This window comes from Cibotium barometz, chromosome 6 (genome assembly GCF_041138505.1).
Source record: "Cibotium barometz isolate CiBa-2024 chromosome 6, ASM4113850v1, whole genome shotgun sequence".
Lineage (NCBI taxonomy): Eukaryota > Viridiplantae > Streptophyta > Polypodiopsida > Cyatheales > Cibotiaceae > Cibotium > Cibotium barometz.
Window position 1 is genome coordinate 27,381,533 of NC_141051.1, and position 24,687 is coordinate 27,406,219.

At 44.4% G+C, this 24,687-nt stretch overlaps 1 protein-coding gene across 2 annotated transcripts; it reads left to right on the forward strand.

The window, feature by feature from the left end:
• The first annotated feature begins 569 nt into the window (after positions 1–569).
• LOC147637592 (heat stress transcription factor A-1b-like) lies at positions 570–23,954 on the forward strand. Of its 2 annotated transcripts, XM_086799408.1 has the most exons (3): positions 698–1,325; positions 1,517–1,728; positions 21,790–23,954. In XM_086799408.1, the coding sequence occupies exons 2-3, from the start codon at positions 1,573–1,575 to the stop codon at positions 22,828–22,830; spliced, it is 1,197 nt and encodes a 398-aa protein (XP_086655534.1). In that variant the 5' UTR covers positions 698–1,325; positions 1,517–1,572; the 3' UTR covers positions 22,831–23,954. The 2 variants fall into 2 exon arrangements, with proteins under 2 accessions (XP_086655533.1, XP_086655534.1); XM_086799407.1 differs by having other exon boundaries at positions 570–1,728.
• Positions 23,955–24,687: the final 733 nt, after the last annotated feature.

Sequence of the window (24,687 nt, forward strand, 5' to 3'; positions counted from 1 at the left end):
CTAAGCCATTTCACCTGTACACCTAGCGACGCCCTCAAAAGCAAAACTCTCCACACACCATACATCCCGTATGTACACAGACACTTAATCCCATGCATCTGGATTTGCATTTGATGGCCTCACATGCATGGTTTCACACCATAGACGTGCTGTGGCACGACAGCATTGTCTTGCTTGCGAACGGCAGAGTTTTATTTTAGACAACTGTCTCTCTCGCACACGTTTTCATCAATCTCTCACATTCTCTCCTCTTGTATGGATGCGCAAGGCCTCGAGCAACTAGGAGGCCACTCCTAGCAATGTTCGAAAAAAACCCGAGTTTAGTGTAGTCTCGGCACCTGCATATTTTGAAAAATACCTTCCAATTTAAAACTTGAAGGTACAAATACTTCTAGATTTTGAGAACTTACAAAAAAAAACCTTTTAATTTCAAAATTTTCTTTTGTAAATACTTTGGTTTTCCACTTTTTGAGAAAATACTTTTTTTTTTCGAACACATCCAAGCGCCATTAAGAGAACTTTCCAGATCCAACGGCCATATTTAATGTTTTTGTTCTAAGGTTCCGTTTGGGACCATATTTATTATTGAGACAAAATGAACAAGAGATATTTGTCATGCTAATGGGCGGTGGCCGGAGACCTTCGCTGAGAGGCTAGAGCCTTTTCTTCTCGATGTCCCTAATCTCTCGTGGACGAGTTAGTGAGATTTAAACTAATCACATTTTAGAGCTAGATTAGGCTGGCTGCAGGATTAGAACTAAATGAGGAGGACAAGTTTGTGTTTAGAGCTAATCCCTGCATTGAAGAGCAGCGGAGCACAAGCAGAATGAAGGATCATAGCTACACATGACCAACATAAGAGAAACCGTTGCAGAATTGCTACATCAGGTTAAACAGAAGTGGGTTTTCAGAGCTAAGCCATTCTTAATGGAAGGCTTAACAAAGTTAAATTTGAAGTTGCGATGCTAGAGATGATCAATTGCAGGGGCTAGCCAGGGTGTTTAAGGGCAGAAAAGCTGACAATTAGTTGCTAATCAGGTCAAAGCAGAAGTGGATTCAAGGGGAAAAGGTTTTATTTAAGCTGTTTTGCTTCTTCATGGGTACTGGACCAGATATCCTAAGAAAAGGATTAGAATTTCGAGCTACAGAGGGAAAGACAGGAGTTCAGAGCTAATCAGGGTGTTTTAAGCTGAACAAAAAAAGTGGGTTAAAGGATTACAGGGCAGCAAAACAGGAGTTTAGATGCAGGATTGGTGCTAATTAATCATGGTTTTCAGGTGGATGGGTAACAAAGGAAACATCAATTTAATGGTGGTAACCAGGATGTAAGCTTAATGAGCACCCTAAAAGAAACAAATTATGTTTTAGTCTCAGTAGGTAACTTGACTAGATGACCCAGTAAGGGAAAGGAGGTGAAGGCTATGGAAAGGAGCACGTAGAGAAGTATTTTTTTGCTGCAAAGAGCATTTTTCTTTACTATGTTTTTTTTTGTGAACAAATGATTCCATGGCCCCAGATGGTGGATCTCGGAACAGCAATGCAAACCCCCCTTTCATCACAAAGACCTATGACATGGTGGACGACCCTGCCACAGATGAGATTGTATCATGGAGCAGTGACGGTGCCAGCTTCGTGGTGTGGAACGCAGCCGATTTCTCTCAAGACTTACTCCCGCAGTACTTCAAACACAACAATTTCTCCAGCTTTGTCAGGCAGCTCAACACATATGTAAGGCCTCAACTTTTTCGCTTATCTCTCTAGCTTAATATATGTATAAGATATGTTAAATCTTTCTAGCTTAACACATACAGACCTATGGCCAATCTCTCTAGCTTATCTCATTTTAGGTCTGAGAGGGAGGGTGTAAGTTTTGAACCCCCTCCCCTCACATATACATACATGATTACATGCATATATATGTATATATGTGTGTGTTTACACGTAAACATGTATTTTGTGAATAATTACACTCCTTAAGGGCTTAGAGGGAGGGTGTGAGTTTTGAACCCCCTTCCATTGCAAGATACGGGGAGCATAGCCATGTAAAGAGGAGAGAGAGTAGAGACAAGGGACTCGAATAGGTGCATAAGGTGTGTATAGTTCTAGTGCGCCACATATATAGCTGCATACTGGGGAAAATATCTAGACATTCCAGGGAGCATTCCAGAGAGCTCAAAATATCCTAATATCACAAAAGAAGAAGCACTAAATCTATAGTAATATAATCAAATATGGACTAAATCAAGACTGTCAATATGAGAAATGGTTTAATGAATTAGGGGGAGCTTGCCCCAACATCTATTTCATCTTCCATAAAATCTATACATGCTAATTGGTATATCTCAAGATCCATATGTTCCATTTCAAGATCAATAGAAAGATCTATCGCATTACTAGTGGACTCATCATCATCATCATCATTATGCTCGGATTGAATTCCTTGCTCATCATCTTGGATAGGGATACCTTCATCTTTATTAGTTGGTGGTATCTTGCATTCTTTATCTTTGGACAATCTCTCTAGCTTAACACATACAGAAGCTATGGCCAAACTCTCTAGTAGATGTGTAAGTTATGGCCAATCTCTCTAGCTCAGCACATGTATAAGCTATGGTCCATTTATCTAGCTTAACACGTGTATAACCTATGGTCATTCTCTCTATATTAACAACATATAAGAGCCATGGTTAATCTCTCTGCTTAACACATATATAAGCCATGATCAATTTCTCTCGCTTAACACATGTTAGCTATGGTCAATCTCTCTAGCGTAGCAGCATATACAAGCTGTAGTTAATCTCTCTGCTTAAACACATGTAAGCTATGATGAATCTTTTTTCCCAACATATCTGTAAGCTATAGTCAAATCTGTCTAGCTTAACACATATATAAGCTATGTTTAATCTCTGTTCAACACACATAAGATATCTTTTAAGCCCTCTATCTTAACATATTTAAGCTATGGTTAATCTCTCTAGGTTAACATATACATAGGTTCATATACATAGGTTATCGTCAATCTCTCTAGCTTTGTGAATAGACTCTCATGGACTCAAGATCACACACTGTTTTTTTCAAGTTTGGGAAATAATCTGAACTTTCCATTTTATATTTTCCTGCCGGATTAGCAGACATGCATATTTCTTTTGAAGTCTTTGTTCAAATTGTGGACAATCTTTCTAAAGTGGTGCAATTTTTCCAACCTGCTATCCTGTGTGTGCGTGCGCCGGTGCGTGAATGGGAGCAGCAGCTTAAAGCTTTAGGTGTAGGGGCAACGAGGTTGAAGTTTTGGCGCTGTTTCTATTTGACCCAAGACTGATCAATCTAGTCACGAGTAGGTTGAATCGGCACAACGAGGTTGAATAATTGGTGTTATTTCTATTTGACCTGAAATGGCTGATCTAGCCTTGAGCAAGTCACATAACGCTCTTCACAAAGAGTGTGTGTGTGTGTGCGCGCGCGCTTTAGTGCTAGCCTTCATCATGTCCGAGTCTCTGGCAGACTTGTGTGACGTGTCTAATATGCAAGTGAATAACAAAGAAGATAGACACTTGCACAACACACAACTACGTAAAATACTGTTAATTTATGTACAAGAAATTGTGGTACAACAAGACTCCCCAAGTGCAAAATGAATCCAAAAATGTCGATCCCCGATCTTAGTCCAAACACAGCTGGAGATCAGTGCTCTATCATCCCTAGACTGGAGAAATGCTCTACAGAAGGCTCAATTGTGTTACAAGCCCACGGATCTCTTGAACACGAGACGCAAGTGAGTAGTACAACCCCCCCGAGAGTGGTATAGGCTAGCTCACCTCCCAACCGTAGGTTCTATGCTTCGAACAACCGTCGAGCTAGGGACTAAGGTCTGACTCCCATAGATCCATGCCAGTCTGCCCACAGAGGCCTTCGGCATCCGATCTATGCTGCCACATGCGTGGCCGAAATCTTAGTCGAAGTCTGACCAACAGTGAGGTTATGACAATAAGGCATTACGAGTGCATGCGAATCAAGAAGCAAACTTATGCATTAATGGGAGTATAAGAAGTAAACTTTAATGATACGGACGAAAAGTAGTTAAGGTAAGATGCCACATTCTCACCAACTTTCTACTTTACTACATCCCATTCCTTTTGCACATCTGCTTCAAAGTTTGCGGGTAGAAACTTTTTGTTGAACATAACCTTGAAGTCTTTCCACGTCTTCCGACTTCAGCTCGGTCCCTTCTTGTACTACTTTTAGCCACCAATTGAAGGCGGCGGCATCTTTCAAGTGCATGTGAACCATGCGAAGCTTTGACTTTTTGGAGTAGTCGTCTCCTCCAAAAGCAGCATCGAATTGCTTAACAAAAGATAATGCTTTTTGTGTATCTCACTTTCCATGAAAAGCATCAAACTTGACGCTCCTCTCTCCCGGCTTGAAGTCCATCTTGCCTTTTCTCCACGAGAAATACCGTGGGTAGCTCTAGATTCTTCTGCAATGGTGACTCCTTTGATCCAAAGATAGGCTTTAGCAACTTCAACTTCTTCGGCTTTGGGGGATCGATCCTTGATGAAATCTTCAAACATTCGAGCCCTTCTTTGGTCCTGTTCCTTCTTGGCTCTCCAAGCAAGGAATTCTTCATCTTGGAGAAACTGTCTAAACTACTGAAAATCTCAGTACTCTGTTGCTGTCATGGCCGCGATTTCATGAGAAATAGATTGACGGCCTTGGTTCCCATCTTGAAGTCTTATATTGGCCTCGTTGGTGTTCCCTTCGTTAGGCCCTTGGTCTCCTTCTACACTTGACATGGCTTTGTCCTGCTCTGATACCACTGTAAGCCCAGCGGGCGTGCTGTGACAGATTCACCCACTTGTCCAAGAGATAAAGACAGAGAGAGGGGGGGAGAGAGAAGGGAATAGGGATCTTGCACAGTACACCACACTGAGCGGGGAATAGGCTTTGCCCCCTTTCAGGAATTTATTCAAGAACAATCAACGGGCACGTTGGGGCAGGATCAATACAACAAGGAATACAAAAGCAAACAAATATGCCGATGTAGAACATCCAAGTCAATGTCGATGTTGAGGCACGAGATCTCTGATGTCGAGCACACCATGGGGATGATCCATAATAATCTCTCACCGGGCTAGTACCAGATCCAATATCCAAATCCAAATCCAAGTCCAAGTCCAAGTCCAAGTGCAGATACAAGTCCAAGTCCAAGTCCAAGTCCAAGTCCAAAGATCTCTAGGCGTGTAGTAATACTCAGAGTAGATATCTGTAGTTGACCAGTGTTTGATGTCCAGTCGAAAGAATGGATACCCAATCCTGGACTAGATACGACCTCCTGGGTGAGTCAATTCCACAAATAGCAGTAATCCAAAAGAGTGCTGCTGCGGTGGCGGCACAGGGTGCTGGGTGGCGGCGGCACTGGTGCGGCCAGCTGATCTGGGCGGCACAGGCGGCGATCTATGGCGAGGAGATGATGAAGACGATGGTGATGATAACCTTGCTCTTCACAACCTTGATGCCAAAAGAGAGGCTCAAGGTTCCTTTTATACTTGGGGAGAGCCCCACTTTTTGCCAGAAACGCTCTAGCTAAGCTTTTTGCTTTGTTTTGGTCTTTTTGCTTTTATATTTTAATAATAAAATATTACTCATCTTTTGCCAAAGTTCTTGAATTATTGCTTTTCTAGCTTCAAGGCCTTGCTTTTTGGAAAAAGCGACTTTTAGCTTTTTGATCCAGCTCAGTCTTCTCTTTCCAATGGTGCCCTTAGCTCATGGTCAGTTTAGTTTGACTTTTTGCGTTTTCTTGCTTTTTGTCCATAATTGGTGCTTTTTCCCGAGTCAACTTCATGATCTCTGTTCCCATGCTTTCATCAACCTGTCCATGTGTCTGGGCATGTGTTCCATCATGTGAAAGAGCTAGGAGGGCCAAATAGTTACACAGCCGGAGCTCAAAGATAGGAAGAAGGGCAACCATAACGAGGAGTATGAGTATAATGAATTGCTCAAGACCTTTGGCTACATAGGTGGCTAGAGGGTCGTCGTCTTGTTTGATGGCAGCAATATAGAGGACGTAGTCACGGAACATGCCGCTCGATGAGCCCGGGTCGTCGTCTTGTTTGATGGCAGCAGTATAGAGGACGTAGTCACGGAACATGCTGCTCGATGAGCCCGGTTTTTGTTTGAAGGCACTCAAGGGTTAGGGTTAGGGTTTACACAGGTTCAAGCAAGCAAGCGTGGAAAACTAGGATGAGAGAACACGACTTCCAATATGCTTCAATTATTAAAATCAAGTACAATAGCCACATGATAGTGACCCTAAAGGATAAGTGTTCACATGTCCGGCCATAAATGTGCCGGGTGGACCAAAACACTTATAAACTGCATATAAGTGAAACTAAACTAAACTGGGGGAAAAAACCTCCACTAACTGAAGTAAAAAGTGCCCCAGTAACCTACTGATGATCACTAGCACTCCTCTGGGTGCATACACAGCATAAAACCCAACAAACCCCCCTGGAGTGATATGTGATCACTGTACATCATCCACCAAAAGGAAACAAATTCAAAGCATTGCGGAATGCTTCAAATTTCGGACGTGGTAATGCCTTGGTGAAGATGTCTGCCACATTCTGATCTGTAGGACAGTAGATCAGACTGATATCTCCTGCCTGGAGTCTCTCCTGAACAAAATGATAGTGAATCTCAATGTGTTTCGTGCGAGCATGAAACACAGGATTCCTGGCCACAGCAATGGCACTCTGACTATCAGTATAGATAGGTGTAGGCTCCTCCACTGAAATATCCATATCAGTCATAAGTCGACGCAGCCAAACACACTCAACAGTAGTAGTGTAGGCTGCTCTGTACTCTGCCTCACAAGACGAAGTGGCCACTGTGGTCTGTTTCTTGCTTAGCCAAGAAATGCATGAAGCGCCAAGGAAGAAACAATTTCCATTAGTGGAATGTCTGGTATCAAAGTCACCAACCCAATCTGAATCACTGTAAGCATGTAACTGCATGTCACCCCCCTCAGGATAAAGCAAACCAAGAGACGAGGTACCCTGCAAATAACGGAATACACGCTTCACAGCTTGCCAATGTGACAACCGTGGGCTGTGCATGAATCTGCTCAACTGAGAGACTGCATACTGAATATCTGGCCTTGTATTACACAAGTAAATGAGGCACCCAACAGCCTGAGCATATGTAGTGGCATCAAAGGAAACACTGTCATCTTGTAGTGACAGTTTCATCCCAGGCTCCATAGGAGTACTAATAGGCTTGCAATCCTGAAATTTAAACTTCTCCAGAAGTTTAGCAACATAACGTGATTGCAACAACCCAATGCCTCTGTTATCCTGCACAAACTGTATGCCCAAATAGTAATGTACAAGGCCCAAGTCAGACATGTCAAATGTCTGTTGCAGGATCTCTTTAAAAGCTGCAATTTTGTCATCATTTGATCCCATGAGCAAGAGATCATCCACATAAAGACTGATGACCAGCAGATCTGTCTCTTCTTTCTTCACATACAAAGTGGCCTCTGATGGACTGTTCACAAATCCCTGAGTGAGTAGAAAAGCATCTATTTTTGCATACCAAGCTCGTGGAGCTTGTTTCAAACCATACAAGGCCTTTTTCAGCCTGCATACTTTCCCCTCATGACCATGTTCTGCAAATCCCATGGGCTGAAATACATAAACTTCCTCCTCGAGGTCCCCATGTAGGAATGCAGTCTTTATGTCCAACTGGTGAACAACCCAACCACGATGTGCAGCCAATGCACTGACACACCTAAGTGTCGACATACGGGATGTAGGAGCAAATGTCTCCTCATAATCAATGCCCTTCTTCTGTGCATAGCCCTTTGCAACTAGACGGGCTTTGTACCTGTCAATGGATCCATCTGCATGTCTTTTCAACTTATAGACCCATTTAGTACCAATGGCTTTCTTGCCTTTGGGCAGATCAACCAAATCCCATGTTTGATTCTTTTTAATAGAATCAATCTCATCCTGCATGGCTTTGTTCCAATGCACATTATCTCGTGCATCCACAAATGAATCAGGCTCATCATCATCCTGTAAACTGGCTGCCATAACCAGATTCAAATCCATGATGTGTGCATGCTCATTGGTCCTTGTCTCCCTACGAGTACGACCAGCAAGAGGACCCTCTAAATGGCTGTCCTGTAATGTCCTCAAATACCATCTAGGTATATGTCTGACCTGTGGTGCCTGCTGTCCCATATTTGGTTCAGCTTCTGGCTCATTTGGCTGCTGAATTTCTGCACCACCTACATCATTTGCTGGCTGTCCAGTACCCTCATGAGTTGGATCACCAACTGTGGAATGAAACTCCATGGGTAGTAGACCTTCAAACACATCATTTTCAGCCTGATTTGCCTCATAACCAGCCATGGATATTTCTGATTTTTCATAAAAAATCACATCCCGACTGATGAATATCTTCCTGGATAGTGGGTCATATAACCTGTAGCCCTTGCTCTCACGGCTATACCCAACAAAAATGCATTTTGTGGCTTTATCATCAAGCTTCCTCCTCAACTCTTTGGGTATGTGTGCATATGCAAGACACCCAAAGATACGAAAATGCGATACAGAAGGCTTGCGGCCATGCCAAGCCTCAAAAGGAGTAATAGAAACCAATGCCTTTGTGGGACATCGATTCAAAATATGACAAGCACACATTACTGCTTCCACCCAAAAGATATGTGGTAGTCTTTTTGCCTTTAGCATACATCTGGCCATCTCCATGAGTGACCGATTTTTCCTTTCTGCAACCCCATTCTGCTGTGGAGTGTAAGGAGTAGTATACTGATGTTTTATACCTCTACTTCCAAGAAAGGAATTCAACACATGTGACATATATTCCCCCCCTCGGTCAGAACGGAGAGTCTTCACCTTGCATCCTGACTCTGTCTCAGCAAGTGCTACAAAGGCCAAAAATGCATCATATACCTGTGATTTCTGTGTCAAAGGATAGACCCAGCATATACGAGAGAAGTCATCAATAAATGTTGCAAAATAAAAGCAACCACCTAACGACTTCGTCTGCATGGGACCACAAAGATCACTGTGTATAAGTTGCAACTTTGCAGTTGCTCTTAGAGCCTGATCACGTGGGAAGGAAAACCTGTGCATTTTTCCCAAAATACATCCTTCACAAATGTGATTTGGAGGCTTCTCCATGAGAGGTAGATCTGTAAACATATTATGTCGCTGCATAAGCATAAGACTACCAAAATTTACATGCCTCATGCGAGCATGCCATAACTCCGCATCAACCATAGCTGGAGTAAGAGTGAATGCATGATAGGCAGACTGATCCACTGGCTGAAATGCATCCAACTCATAAAGTCCATGACATAATGTACCAGTAAGCATCAAGGTCAAGGCATTTGCTTTGTCTCTGACCATGCATTTATCATCATCAAAGTAGACCTGCATTCCACAATGTGCTGAAGAAGAAATGGACAACAAATTCTTCTTTATCCCTGGTACATATAAGGCATCTGTAAGGCGGAGAATGGAGCCGTCAATGGCTGTAAGCTGAATCTCCCCAATGCCACAAACTGGATATGAAGCATTGTTGGCACACTGAACAGTTTTGCCAACAGGGGCAGGGCCAACATGACTAAACAAATCCCTGCGAGATGTGATATGCTTTGAGGCACCACTATCAAAATACCAAGTACATGCATGCTCTGTCAAACTGAGTGCCTGTGAAGACCAAGAGGCATCATAGCTGCATGTATAAAAACAGTAATCCCTGTCCTCAACAAAAGAAGCAGTCTCTGGAGGAGCTTTAGGAGCATCATTAACAAACATCCCAGCTTCCTTTGCCTTCTCTTTGGCAATCCTCTTCCTACATTCCGTGATGTAGTGACCTGGCTTCTTACAGTAATGACATTTGCCCTTCTTCTTGGGCTGTCCATCACCTTTCTTGGTATCCTGTGAAGAACCACCATCACCTGAGTTTTGATTTGCACTCTTTGGCTGAGATTTCCCTTTCCCCTTTTGACCTGTAGTAAATGCTTGTTCAGCATTTGTGTTCATATTCATATTCTTCCTCATTTGCTCCTCTTGTAGTAAGAGAGCAACAAGTTCCTGATACTTGAGGGGTTCAACAGCATTCCTCATGCTGAGGTTCAAAGAGGTATGGAAAGCCAAGTAAGATCTTGGCAAAGAGTGCAAGATGGTGGACACAAGCTGTGTCTCAGGAATAATCTCATCCACTTGATGAGTTGCTCTCTCAAATCCTGCAGCTTGTTTAAGTGGCTAGACATATCATCTCCTTCATTCATTTTCTGATTTTCAAGCTCTCTTTTCAAAAATGAGATCCTAGCCTCATTACGAGCAGCATACATCTGCTCCAAAGTCACCCATGCATTCTGTGAAGAGCCAGCTGAACGAATATGAGGTATAATGGACCTCTGAACTGACAATGCAATGAGTGACAAAGCTTGTGCATCCCTGGCATCCCATGTCTTTTGAGCATTTGTTCTCTGAACAGGCAATGGCTGTCCTGGAGCCTGTACCTGTTGTCCTCGTCCACGAGCACCCCCTTGGGGAGGAGTCTCTGGAGCCAATGGACCTGGACGTGGTTCATCACCACTAACAAAATCCCAAAGACCTTTTGCCACAAGCACATTTTTCAGCATAAAACTCCACAAGGAGTAGTTCGTGCCATCCAATTTGTCTTCCTTAGACAAATATGTGAATACATCGCTTTGCTGTTGATTTGCCATTATGCTTTACGCACAATGTTGTACCTGTTTACCAAAAAACCCAATAGCAAAAATCCTGATAGCAATTGTACTCCACTGAATACAGTTCACCCAAATCTGCCTGCACTCTCAATCCTCTGAATGTGCAGCTCAATGCACCAATGACTGAGTAGAGCAGCAAATGGCGTACACAATGCCAAAATGCCTCAAAAATGCCCAAATTTGCTGCACCCAAACTGTGCAAAAAACCTGTATATTTTCTTGCTAGAAAATCTGCCTGTTGTGCCTGTATATTTTCACAGAGAAAATAAAAATGCCCAATATTCAAAACTTGTAATGCTTACCAGCTGAGATTTCAACAGGTACAAGTTGACTGTAGTGTGCAGATACGTAGACTGTTGTACTGTGCAGGTAAAGATGACTGTACGGAGCAGACTGCAGGTACGATGACTGTACGGCGGATGTACTCAGCTGGTACTGGTTGTAGGTAGTTGCAGGTACTCGTAGCAAGTACAGTCGACTGTATGCAGGTACAGTACGAAAGCAGTCCTCTGTAAGCAAGCAGGTACAGTATGGGTACTGAGGCGACTGTGATACAACGCATACGGGTACTGAGGCGATTGTGATACAGATATGCGTTGCAGGTACTGAGCTTGGTACGTTGACTGTGCTGAGCACAGTACGGAGCAGGGCGACGCCTTTTGCAACACACGACTGAGTCAGCGTTGACAAGTACAGTCGACGCTGACTGTACGGAGCAGGTAGTACGGGTGCTGACAGCAACGAAAGGTACGGCAGCTGCTTCAGGCAACGATTTGCAGGCGGCGCACAGTTGTACGGGCTGCAACAAAAAAACGTACGGGAGTTGTACGATCAGCAGCAAGAGAAGCCTGGCAGTGTTAAGCAGTACGGGCAGGTCAAGGGCAGGCCAACTTGGCTCTGATACCAATTGAAGGCACTCAAGGGTTAGGGTTAGGGTTTACACAGGTTCAAGCAAGCAAGCGTGGAAAACTAGGATGAGAGAACACAACTTCCAATATGCTTCAATTATTAAAATCAAGTACAATAGCCACATGATAGTGACCCTAAAGGATAAGTGTTCACATGTCCGGCCATAAATGTGCCGGGTGGACCAAAACACTTATAAACTGCATATAAGTGAAACTGAACTAAACTGGGGGAAAAAACCTCCACTAACTGAAGTAAAAAGTGCTCCAGTAACCTACTGATGATCACTAGCACTCCTCTGGGTGCATACACAGCATAAAACCCAACATTGTTGACCTCGGTACACAAGAAAGTGGAGGGATTTAGCACATGCATGACAACGAGCATCAAGTTCGAGACGACTCGCTGGGCCAAAATAGTCATACAGGGTATAGAATTTGTGGGGGATTTCATAATTGCCGTTCTTGTAGACGCATGCATAATCTTAGTGATCAAATGTTTTCACAAGTTTATCCCATACATTGATTGGGACAAGCACACTTTCCGGATTACCTGAAATGTGTCAAAGGTCCTAGTAATCATTAAGTGTGAACTTTGGATACCTAACTTTCTAGTCATTAGCCATCTACAAGCTAAAAGAGAGATTCAGAAAGGTGCAGTGTGCGAAAAACAGCACAAGAGAGGGAGAGAGATGGAGGCGTGTAACTCTGCTCTATATACACAAAGAAGATCCCGAATATGATACACCAATGGCAAGGGGATGCGGGGCCATTTTATATGGCCCCAATCATGGAGTCGGCCTGCATCAGGGACAGCCGACTGGACACCAAAGGAGCCCACGACCTGCACACAGCAGTCGGCCTGCATAAAAGGTCCACGACCTGTCCAGACCAGTCGGCCAGCTCCACTATGTGAACACAAGCATACTGATGCAGTCGGCCAGCAACTAGGTCCTCCTGCCATCATAGGGCAGCCTCCCATGCCAAGAAAAAATAGGGAAAAATGGGGAAAAAATACGGGGAGTGAGGAAAAATGAGAACAACACCTACAAGGGCAGGCACACCCACAACAAAGGCCCTGGTGTCTACAGAAAGACAGGAGATGACTTCTAATAGTCCTTTACTTCAATACCCAAAGAAGCTGCCATCTGTGTAGATATGAAGTTCTCAGTTGCATTATCATCAACGATGAACAAAGCGGACTGATTGCCTAAGCTGTCCCCAAGCTTTACATACAACCTTGTCTTTGCTATCATGTGAAGTGTTGCCCTGCATATCTGGGACCATATGTACATTGGGCTTTGATGCATTTGCATTATCACGCTTCTTCTTGTTTGGGCATGCATTTGCAATATGCTCGGGGCTACCACAAGTAAAGCGTTTTCCCTCACTCATATATTACTTTTTCTGCTTTGGAGTGAGATCATAGTCTCTCACTTTGAAGGGACGCTTCTTGGTAGTGTTATTTTCAGTCCTTGGACCATTTTTATCTTGGTTTTGGTCCTTTCTAGGTGGCTGTCCATTATTTTACAGGTTTTGGACAGCCCTCTCTTTGCCTTGAAATGAGGGTTTAGCCTTATTGGATCGACTCAATTTGAGTTCCAATTGCTCGGTGGCAGTGGCGGCTGCGATTGGTTGGTGTAAGGTGTGACCAGGATACATTTGTAGTCCCGCTTTGTACACGGGTTGCAATCCCGATTGAAACCTTCTCTTCCTTTCCGCCTTGGTGACATGCATAAATGGAGACACTTGCAAAAGCACTTTACAAAACTTTTGTACATATGCATTCACTGTTTTCCCCTCATTTTACTTCACCCAATCCCACTTCATTGTTATCTCATTCAATGCATTGGGAGGCAAGAATTGGGCATAGAACTGTCAGAATACGCAGCGGAGATGATGACCAGATTTGGGAACACAAGAGCAAAACGCAGTGCAGAAAATCACAGCACAAGAGAGAGAGAGATAGAGGTGTGTAACTCTGCTCTATATACACAAGAAGATCCCGAGAATACTACAAAAAATGACAAGGGGCTGGGGGCCTTTTTATATGGCCCCCCATCAGCAGCAGTCGGCCTGCTGTAGGGCAGCTGAGAGGACATCCACGACCTGCAACAGCAGTCGGCCAGCACTGAGGGTCCACTACCTGTCCAGTTCAGTCGGCCAGCTCCAAAATGGGAACATAAACATGCTGATGCAGTCGGCCGGCAACTGGATCCTCCTGCAAACTCAGGGCTGCCTCCCAAGCCACAGAAAAATGGAAAAAAATAGGGGAAAAATACGGAGAGTGGAGAAAAACGAGAAAACACCTAATAAGGGCGGGCACACCCACAACAAAGGCCCTGGTGTATAAAAATAGACAGGAGATGACTTCTAACACCCCCTCTCAGCTCCTGGCTGTGAAACCAACCAAAGGGAGTTGGGGTGCCGCCTGAGCAAATCCTGAGATAGCGACTTCGTGAAGAGGTCCACCGTATTGTCCTCCGTCGAACAGAACTCTAGCAAGATGTCATCAGCAACGATCTGTTCACGAACAAAGTGCCTCTGGATGACCATGGGTTCCTCCAGTGGAAGCCCAAACGTGCAATGCAACCTCTGCATCCTCACCACCTCACAAGTAGCATCACAAGCAGCCCGGTACTCTGCCTCTGTCCTTGACAATGCAAAAGATGACTGCCTCGTACTGCTCCGTAAAACTGCTCCTGGGCCTGAAGTAGATCTCTCGTGTCCGGATCTCCTCCCCAAACTGAGTCACTCCAACCGTGGAGTCACTCCATCCAACAATCCCCCTCCTGTGTACAAGAGTCCATGATCCTTCGCATGCCGCAGAAACCACAGGAAACGCAATCCTGCCTCCCAAAGAGTCATCCGCAACCATGAGCTCAACTGCCTCATCAGGAAGCTCCCGTCCAATTTGGTGTCCATCAACCAGATCAATGAACCATTCTGCTTCTGAGTCAAAGAGGCATCACACTGCTCACAAGGATCAACACCTGTTACAGTGCAAAAACAAGTCCTGGAAACCTGCTGAAGGCCACGCAAGGCCTTCTGAAACCTGTCAACCACCCCCTCTGAATCCGGAACCACAAAGCCTGGAGAAACCACCTCCTTCTACAAGTAATCAACTGCCACCTGCCTGGCTTTCCGAAAGGTCCCCGTGGAAAGAACATCCTCAGCTACAGGAGGTTCTTTGTCCCGAATACTACGAGACATCAGAGCATAAGTTACCTGTCCAGTTTCCTCTGACTGACGAACACAAGAACTACCAACATCAGTACTCGAGAGTTCCTGCCAACTGCTGCCATCTACTGGCAAGCTATCCACCATCTGGTCCCGGAAAGCCTACACTTGCAGCGTATCCACACTTAAGTGGCCATTACTAGACTGCCACTCATCACAAACCTGAGGACCTGGGAGAGAGAGTGTTGAAAGCTTGTAAACTCCATTCTCCACTCCGCCTTCCCAAACTACCTGGCCTGTTGCTTTGTCCCGGAGAGCAACAAAGTGCTCATCAAACTCCACCCGTACGCCAGTCTTGCAAACCTGATGCACTGACAACAGATGAAAATCAAGTGACGGAACATACAACACCTGGGAGGAATGCTTCCCCCCTCTGCCATCGGAAACTATCTCCATCCTACCCTCACTGTGAACTGGGATAGTGGATGTATCCCCAGTAAGAATGTGACCAGAAAACCTGCAGAGATCCTGTAAACCGGAACGGGAAGGAGTCATGTGCCTGGAAGCACCACTGTCTAGAATCCACTCCCGAGTATCCGTTGCGGAGAGTCCTCCAATCTCCTCCCTGCCTGAAGAAAATGAAACATCGGTGTCCACCACCTCCAGGTGCACAAAAGCCGGAGTCTTCATGATTGCTGCTGAGGAATCTTCACCCTTCTCGGTCTTCCTCTTGGGACACTGCCTCCAATAGTCGCCTTTCTTGCCACAATCATTACAGGTCATCTCTGCCTTTAGTTTCTCGCGGTCAGTAACGGACTTCTTCTCAGAAGACTTCTCCGACGAAGCCTTCCCTTTGCCCGTGTTACGCCTTTCGACCGTTGGCCAGTTAAGTCCTCCGAACCTCCATCCTAAGGAGGGTTCGTGAATCGTTCCTCCTGGTCCAGGACCATGGGCACAAGCTCCTCCCACGTGATGGTGCTGAGCCTGCCACTGGTAATCAAAGACGAGTAAAATGCTGAGTAAGTGCGACACCAACGTTATGGACATGTCCTCTGACGATATCTCCTTCCCAGCCTGAAGAACTTCCTGCTGAAGAGCCTGCAGCTTGTTAATATGCTCCCGCATCATCGACGACTTTGCAGGGCTCATACCCCGCATCTGTACTTCCAAGGAAATCCTCTTCATGGGCGATACCCCCCTGGCGTTGACACAATCCCACATCTGTGTCTGAGCCTCCGGGTCCTTTCGGATCGACGGTAACTCCCCTTCCTCTACTTCCGGCCGTGGAACCCCAGCAACGACGAAATCAGCGAGGTCATAAGACTCCAGAACAGATTCCATCATAACCTTCCATATGCCGTAGTTGTTCCCGTCCAACTGACGGTCCACCGGGAACGTGGGGAGTGTCGGAATCTTCACATGCCTCTCGGCCATCTCAAACAGATCTGCCATTGCGGGGATGTACTCTGAAAAGGGTGGGTGGGTGGGAACAAAGAAGAACTAACACCTGCAAGTGGCTGTCCAACAAATCAGCCCGCCGTCCTCTTGCTTCTTCTCTTCCCGAACAGTCCCGTACGGTCCACCAATCAGCAACACAGCAGTCCCCCTCTTGCTCACACAAATCCCAAGAACTATCTAGAGCCTAGGCTCTGATACCATGTCAGAATACGCAGCGGAGATGATGACCAAATCTGGGAACACGAGCAAAACGCAGTGCAGAAAATCACAGCACAAGAGAGAGAGAGATAGAGGTGTGTAACTCTGCTCTATATACACAAGAAGATCCCGAGAATACTACAAAAAATGACAAGCGGCTGGGGGCCTTTTTATATGGCCCCCCATCAGCAGTCGGCCTGCTGTAGGGCAGCCGACAGGACATCCACGACGTGCAACAGCAGTTGGTCAGCACTGAGGGTCCACGACCTGTCCAGTGCAGTCGGCCAGCTCCAAAATGGGAACATAAACATGCTCATGCAGTCGGCCAGCAACTGGATCCTCCTGCCAACTCAGGGCTGCCTCCCAAGCCACAGAAAAATGGGAAAAACTAGGGGAAAAATACGGAGAGTGGGGAAAAATGAGAAAACACCTAATAAGGGTGGGCACACCCACAACAAAGGCCCTGGTGTATAAAAATAGACAGGAGATGACTTCTAACAAGAACCTCTCCTTGAACTCTTCCCATGATCTAACAGGATTCGGTGAGAGCTTCTCCGTGAGCCACCAATGGGCAGCAGTATCAGAATACGCAGCGGATATGAGACAAACTGTTGAGAGCACAAAGGAGCAGGACACCAACATATAGATGAGCAAACACAAGAGAACCACCAGCAGGGAAAAGTGCTGAACTGTGTGTGGAAGAGAAAACGCAGAAGAGAGAGTGAGGCTGTGTGAACTCTGCACTATATACAAGATCCGGTACAACAATACCCAACAAAGAAAGTGTGGGGGGGCAAGGGGCCATTTTATATGGCCCCAGGTTGTTGGTTGGCCAGTCTAAAAGAGGCCGACAGTAGTCACTGCTCACGACCACCACCCAAGTGTGCACACGACCAGAAAACAGCTGGTCGGCCAGGTGCGAGCAGTCGGCTTGGTCACTAGAAGGAGTCGGGTAGCAGAATCAACAAGTTGTCCAGCAACAGAATCAGTCGACAACCCACCACACCTCAGGAAAAATGGAAAAAATACATGGAGAGTGAGGAAAAATGGGGAGACACCAAAACTGGGCGGGCACACCCACAGCAGAGGCCTTGGTATAATGTACAGACAAGAGATGACTGCTAAGAGCAGTGCCTTTCATGAACATGCTTACACGTCGGATCATGGATTTCTGAGTGAAATCCTCATCACTGAAAGCAATATCAAACTGGGCAATAAAAGCAAGTGCCTTTGATGCATCATATTCCCCATGATATGCATCAAACTTCACTGATTTGTCTCCGGCATTGAAGTCATGAGACTTGGATGTATGTGCCTGCATCTCAGCATGTTTTTTCCCATGTTTGTCCATTGGGATAGCCCTTGTGACTGGCATCATTTTAGGAGCAAAAGGTGATGTATAAGGCATAGATGCATGTGCCCTGTAAGCATGAGGCATGGCTGGCCCCTCAACATGCATTGGTGCATTTTCAGCCATAGCTTCTCCCTCACAAGCACACTCGAAGGCATGAGTAGCATGAGTGATACGTGGAATACCTGCACCAACAGAAAATTGGAGCCCATGTTGCATGTGTTGTGCATGCACATTTTCAACCTGCAATGGCATTTGACATACATTTTGACCACTGCCATAAACATTATATCCTTCACGAGCTACGTAAGGTACTCCTACATGGCGTGAAGTCGCCGATGGTTTCTCTTCCATAGCATGGATATTCATCCTCTTAGACATAAGTTCTTGTTCAGGTACATGTGAGGATTTCAAGACATGTGGGATGGTTGCATTTTTTGCATAGGCATCCTCGGTATGAGCCAAGTATGCACATGTTGTATCCCTCGGTTGCATGTGTAACTCTTGAGCAATCATTGCCATTGCGCGGTCCATATAAGATTCAGCTTTCTTGGCTTTCAAACGATCATGTATCAATGGATCCTCACGGCAGTAGACTTTCAATTCTTCTTGTTGTGCATAAAGAAGAGTCTGCATACGAGTAAGTTTATCCCTTAAGGCTATGGACTCTTCTTCTTGCATTTTCTCTTTGCTACGGGATGATTGTCCCACATGTTCTTGTTCCCTAATGTGCACCACATGAGTTTGCTCATTCTGTATAGCATTGGAAGCATGCATTTCATTGTCCCTGCCTCTTGTGTAAGCATCTCCAACATTCACTGTATGGCTGTCCATAGTGTTCTAAGTGTAGAGATAGCTAGTGTTCATGTGATCGTCTTTCACGGTAGAAGTGAAAGAGAACCGTATGCTCTGATACCAATGTGACTTGTTGAACACAATGCTAATCAATATACTTAAATACACGAAGATTTAGTGGACAACATGCTCTATACAAGAAGTAATTTGCTGAATTGACAAGAGACGCACAATGAGCCGGAACGGTTGGCCCCTCCTTCAAATAAAGTATATTGATCTTGGAAGAATCAAGTATATAGTGTCATGGGCATTTTTGACCAGATTTCCATACCAATGCATATGAAAAAAATATTGCAAACAATGTAGTTGTCGGTGTAGACTTGCAACTCACACTATCCTCTCAAGTGCCCATGTTCCCATCACAGAGGCCTGACATTCACTCCACCATCAGATCGGTTCTAGCCAAGACGGGTATCGATATTAGCTGATTACAGCAATCTCTCTCTACACAGGATCATCTGTTGATCACTAGTATTGTCATATGTTTTCATTTTACTTTTTCTTTCAGTTTTCCATGGCTCAGTATATCCATGGTACCATTGTATTACTTTTGGTCTCATAGGTCCTTGGGGTCTTCCGTAGATGGTAATATAACTTTCTTTTTTTCTTTCTTTCTCTATTGTTCCACCAACACATGGTAGCAACAATTTGCAAGAGAGTACGTAGGACAAGAGAACAACAGGATATGTGAACATGGAGTTCGGTTCCTCCCTCCTGCTACTTGCTTCCATATTTAAACATCAAAGCTTACCAAATTGCAAGTAGAGTTGGTGACTATGGAAGTCTTCGCGATGGAAGCGTTTGGTGTGTTGAAATCTTCGATTTGTCGCGATCCTTCGCTACAAAAGTCTTCAAGAGGATGAAGGGAATCTTGGGAAAGCTTCCCCTTTGGTTCAACTTGAGCTGAAATTAGGGTTTTCAGTAAAAAGACCAGAAATTACAGCAAAAATAAGAGCTGTTTTACTGAATTTCAGTCATTGGGAGGGTGTGGAAGAGTGTACACCTCCTAGAGACACTCTTGGAAGCTTGGAAAACACACTAGCAAGCTTTGATATGGAATTGGGAAGGAGAAAGTGCAGAAAATACAGCCAAAGAGGCCTCATGAAGGGGACACCTACTTCTAGAGAGAGAGAGAGAAGAGAGATAGTGAGTTGTCCATTCTAGGTGTCAGGTAGAGAGGACAAGTGCCTTGTGGTACAAGCTAGTGCGGACACATTCGCACACAGGGCTGGTCATAACTTATAAGTGAGTTCTGGTCGCCCAAAACTTAATGAAGTGTGTATACACTCACTTATAAATTAGTGCTATTTCCTAAAGCTAGGTTTATGAACAATATATACCACCTGTCACATGCTACATAACGATGTTAGCAAACAGTTACACGCACGGTTTACGGGCGGGCGTCCCCTTACCCGGAACTACACATTGGTCAGGCAAGCATGAAATGAGCATGCAATTTCAATTGCAAGCACATAAAGATGCTATGCAATGCAACATTGGTATGGACAATCCATGTTCATGAGACTATACCAAAATAGACGTGCTCCACGCAAGTACACAAGGTACCAAACCCAATGGAACACCAATCCTCAAGGCATTTCCGGATGTGTACACACAGGCACAAGTCCCAGCGGAAAGCCAAGTCCACAATATCACATGAGGGGCATCAATCCCCGGCATATGCAACTGCCATGGATGTTAGTCCAATGTACATACATAATGAGAAAACCCGGGTGGACTGCAAATGGTGACAATCATCTATTCTAGTGGTGTTGATTTGGTTGGTTTTAGAGATTCTGATTGGGCAAGTTGCATTGATACTCGAAGGTCTACGTCTAGATATTGCTTCATGCTTGATACTGATTGGTTTCTTGGAAGTCTCAAAAGCAGTTTAGGATGTTTCTACCATTTTTTAGGCTTTTTATAGCATTTTTATGCTACATGATAGCTGTCGGCCTGGCCAACCAGCTCTCAGGAGGGATATATAAGGGTGCTCACCCTTCCCCTCAGTTATCATCTCATTCTTGCATATTTGCTGGAGGTCATTGGCTGTAGAGACAGTCTCTTATGCTTGCAAGCACCTATGGGCTTCCCTCATGCTCATTTTCAGCAATAATCAACTGTTTCCAGCCTTCTACAGTTTGTGGTTTGGGCCTACAACTTGTGTTTGCTCTTTCTTTCATATGCTTTTTAGCTTAACACATATATAAACTATGGTTGGTCTTTTGAGCATAATATTCAATACAGGCTATGGTTCTGGTTACTGCACGTGTGAGCTTTGACCTTAATATGTGTTTGGTGGAATTCTCTAGCTATACAGATCAATAAGCTATGCTATTGTTGCTACACACATGTGCAAGCTTTAACATTCTTATGTATAAGGTTGAATTCTCTAGCTAAACAATAGTTGCCTACATAGCAAGCACCCAGCCTTTTCTCCCCCACATCACATTCTGTACTATATGGAATGTTCTGTGAACGGAAAAAACAATAGCTCAAATTTCTTCTTCTTCTTCTTTTGTTCTTGCTGCTGAGCCAGGTTTCTTCTTCTTGCTCCAATGAATTGAATACTCTAGCTTATGCATATGTAGTTGAGTATATTTTCCCAACAATTTGTACAAATATGCAGCAACGTATCTACGTACTTTATCTGGATCTGTATTATCTGTACTCGTTCAAAACATGTGCATTTTGTGCTCTATCAAATGTTTCTAACCACCTTGAGGTGAACATATTAGAAAGCCTTAATTTTGGTAAACTTCTCATGGCAAACCCATGTGAAAGCTTCAACCTTCTCTTAGGTTTTGGTTTCAGAATCTAGCTAAACACATTCTTAAGCCATGGTTTTGGCTAATTTTTCCTGCCACATGAATGCATTAACTTTAATTATGTTTTACTGTCTTTGATCTCTAGTGAATTCCATGTTAAGGCATCGTTTTGGTCAAGTTCTTTAGTTAAACACGATTAAGATTCACCCTGCTTATAGTTTGGGTGGATACCTCAAGCTGAAAGACATTTTTTCTTTTGGGCAATCTTATGGTTTGGTAACACACATGCAGGGCTTTCGAAAAATCAATCCTGATCAATGGGAGTTTGCAACTGAAGGATTCTCCAGAGGCAACAAGGATGCCTTGAAAAATATTCGTAGGCGGAAACCGTCGGCATCATCTCACCCCAGCAGTCAAGCACACCATTCGGAACATCCACAGTTGCTACAGCTGCAGCTGGAATTGGTCAGGTGCACCAACCCAGCACATTCTGAACTCGAAGAGGTGGTCAAAAAGCTGCAGCAGGAGAAGAATGTTCTTCTTGTCGAGTTGATGAAGTTGCAGCAAGAGCAGCAAACCACAGAAACAGATTTACAGGATCTGGGGCAGCGTCTCCAGGCACTGGAGGAACGCCAGCAACAGATACTGTCGTTTTTAGCACAAGCTGTGCGAAACCCGAGGTTTTTGGGTCATCTCATACAGCAGCAAACAGAGAGCAAGATGCTCTACACATTTAACAAGAAACGAAGGTTGCCACCCAACCAGGAAGTTCTCGCCAAAACCGGAGAGTCTGGAGATGATGAGCTTGTTGGTAATGTAACGGCAGAGAAAGATGTTTCAGGTGTCCTGTCAAACCATCCCGAGACACGACACAGGGCAGAGTTATCATGTGAGGGCGTTTTGAGACAGCTTACTCTCTCTCCTCTCAGTCAGTTGGATGGTAACAGTCCTATAAGCCGCAGCTCTGGTGTTACTTTGAGAGAAATAAATACTCCTACGGATACACCGGCCAATGATGTATCTGGCCAGTCGGCCCTGGAGGTGGTTACCATTCCACAAGTTAGAAATGCCAGATATAGTGGTGAACTAACTGGCCATTCAAACCAAAAGGGGGAGTCTGTAGATGATTCATTGGCATTGGATATCAATGTGAGCAATGAATTCGAACCTCTACAACCACCGGTTCGACAGTCTTCATGTAAGAAAGCTAGCGAAAAGGTAGGCAAAGGATGCCGATCTAATGATAGGTTCTGGGAAAAGTATCTTACTGAAAGTCCCTGCTCCACAGATACAGAATCTGATGTCGAAACAGATAATACTGAAGATGCTTGAAAGACAGTTTTTGTTAGTCTATATGGGCTTCATATCTTGCTTATGAATCATGAAGCCCCAGATGCTACCAAAGGAGTTGGCATGACGCATTTAGGAATGGCTTCTCATTGCAGTGTGCTATAGAGATAAAAATGCAGAGTTGGCTGACACTGTAAAAACTATCACTGTTTCATATAGCAAGATTTAACCGATGTATATAACATAAAAAGTTGGAAGTACATGAGCTTCTGTAGTATATTGGCTAATACAGAGCTTCTATGTAGACTGAAATGCAAAAACGGAGCCTGAAACGACCTCAGATGCAATTTCTGGACAAGGACAAGAAATTGAGGGATGTGCAGTGCTTGTGGCCTTGGTGCAGTTTATTCTTAGTTTCGACATCTGCTTTGCAGCCTACTCAAGGAGTCCCTTTTGGCCCAATGGCCAACTTTTCTTGGAGTTCACTTTCCAAGCTTGATAGTTGCTTGTTAAAGAAATAACTCTTCCTGTGGAGTGTCAGCCTTGTTGTATGCTTATGTCAAGTGTTCTGCAGATCCCGGTGACTGGCTTGGTTGTTGGGCATGATGCATTGAGAGGGTCCGTCAGCTTCTTTCAGTGATCTTTGTATGGCTTCAGTATCTGACTCATGTTCTCTGCTGTAGCTCATGCTGTTATTGTATCGGCAAAGGGGGCTTGCTTTATTTAATTTGTGTGCTTCTTACCTTCTATGACATGGGAGCTGTAGCTTAAATATCTGTACGACTGCTATAGGATTAGTGCTTATTGACCAAGTTGGCCTCATCAAATATGTCATTCAGGGCACCCTTAGCCTGTTATCTTTTAAGCCCCTTATTGTATATCCACATGTTGGTTGGTGCCCTCATGTGAGAACATGTTTGAAGATGGCGACAGAAAGGTAGAACCTCTAATCACAACCTTGATCCCTTAGCGCCGTGCAAAGTGATAAGTGCTTTGGAAAATGATGTGAGATTTGTGGTGCTTCTGGAATAGGTCTGGATATCAAATTTTACTAATAGTAGAAACATTACACATAGACCTTATGTTACTGTGAAACAGGGCTGGTGGTGATCCTCAAAAATCACCTTATTTCCATTACAAGATGCAATCGAGTCATGATCTTCAAAGATCATCTTATTTACATTATGAGTGGCTTATGGTATGGATTGCAGGCACCTGTAATTGAAGGCTTGCTTAGTAATGTTTTGTTGTTTTGATTGCATCTGCACCATGGGTCCTAGGTTGACTCTGAACACTTATCAATGATGGTGTCCGATCAAATTGGGAAAGGTCTTTGTTATTTATCAGGGAATTATGGGCACACAAGTGGATTACAAACCAGCTGCCCACCTGATGAAGCTGCTTGACGTGTGGCAAGTTGCACAAAAAGTGCCCACATGCTGTAAAGGCCATAGAGAGGAGTCTGATGAATAGTCCCAGAAGCTGAGGTTCACGGATCAAACACATTTGTACAGTACTGAAGTGCTTTTGCCGGAGTTGATCTGTGTTTGCTTTGAGTTTTTGGTGAAACAAGAGCTTTGAAAAGTGAGCTTCAACAGTGTACTGCTATGGAGAAGAATCGGTTCATGGGCCTCTTGTGTTAGTAGTGGGTTAATGGCTCTGTTTGAACTTATGGGGTTTTAATGCTTAATCCTCTCATGTCTCTTGAAGATTTTTCTCTCATTGGATGTTTCCAAGTTTGATTTTGCATGGTCATTAGCTAATTGCAACCATTACTTCTACCCTGGGAAAGCCATGTTAGCCTCATGCCATCTCCTGAAGCAATGAAAATTATGTGTGGATTTTGCTTGCAAAATGTGGAGATGCAGAGCATCCTTTGTACCGTCGTACTTGTTCATG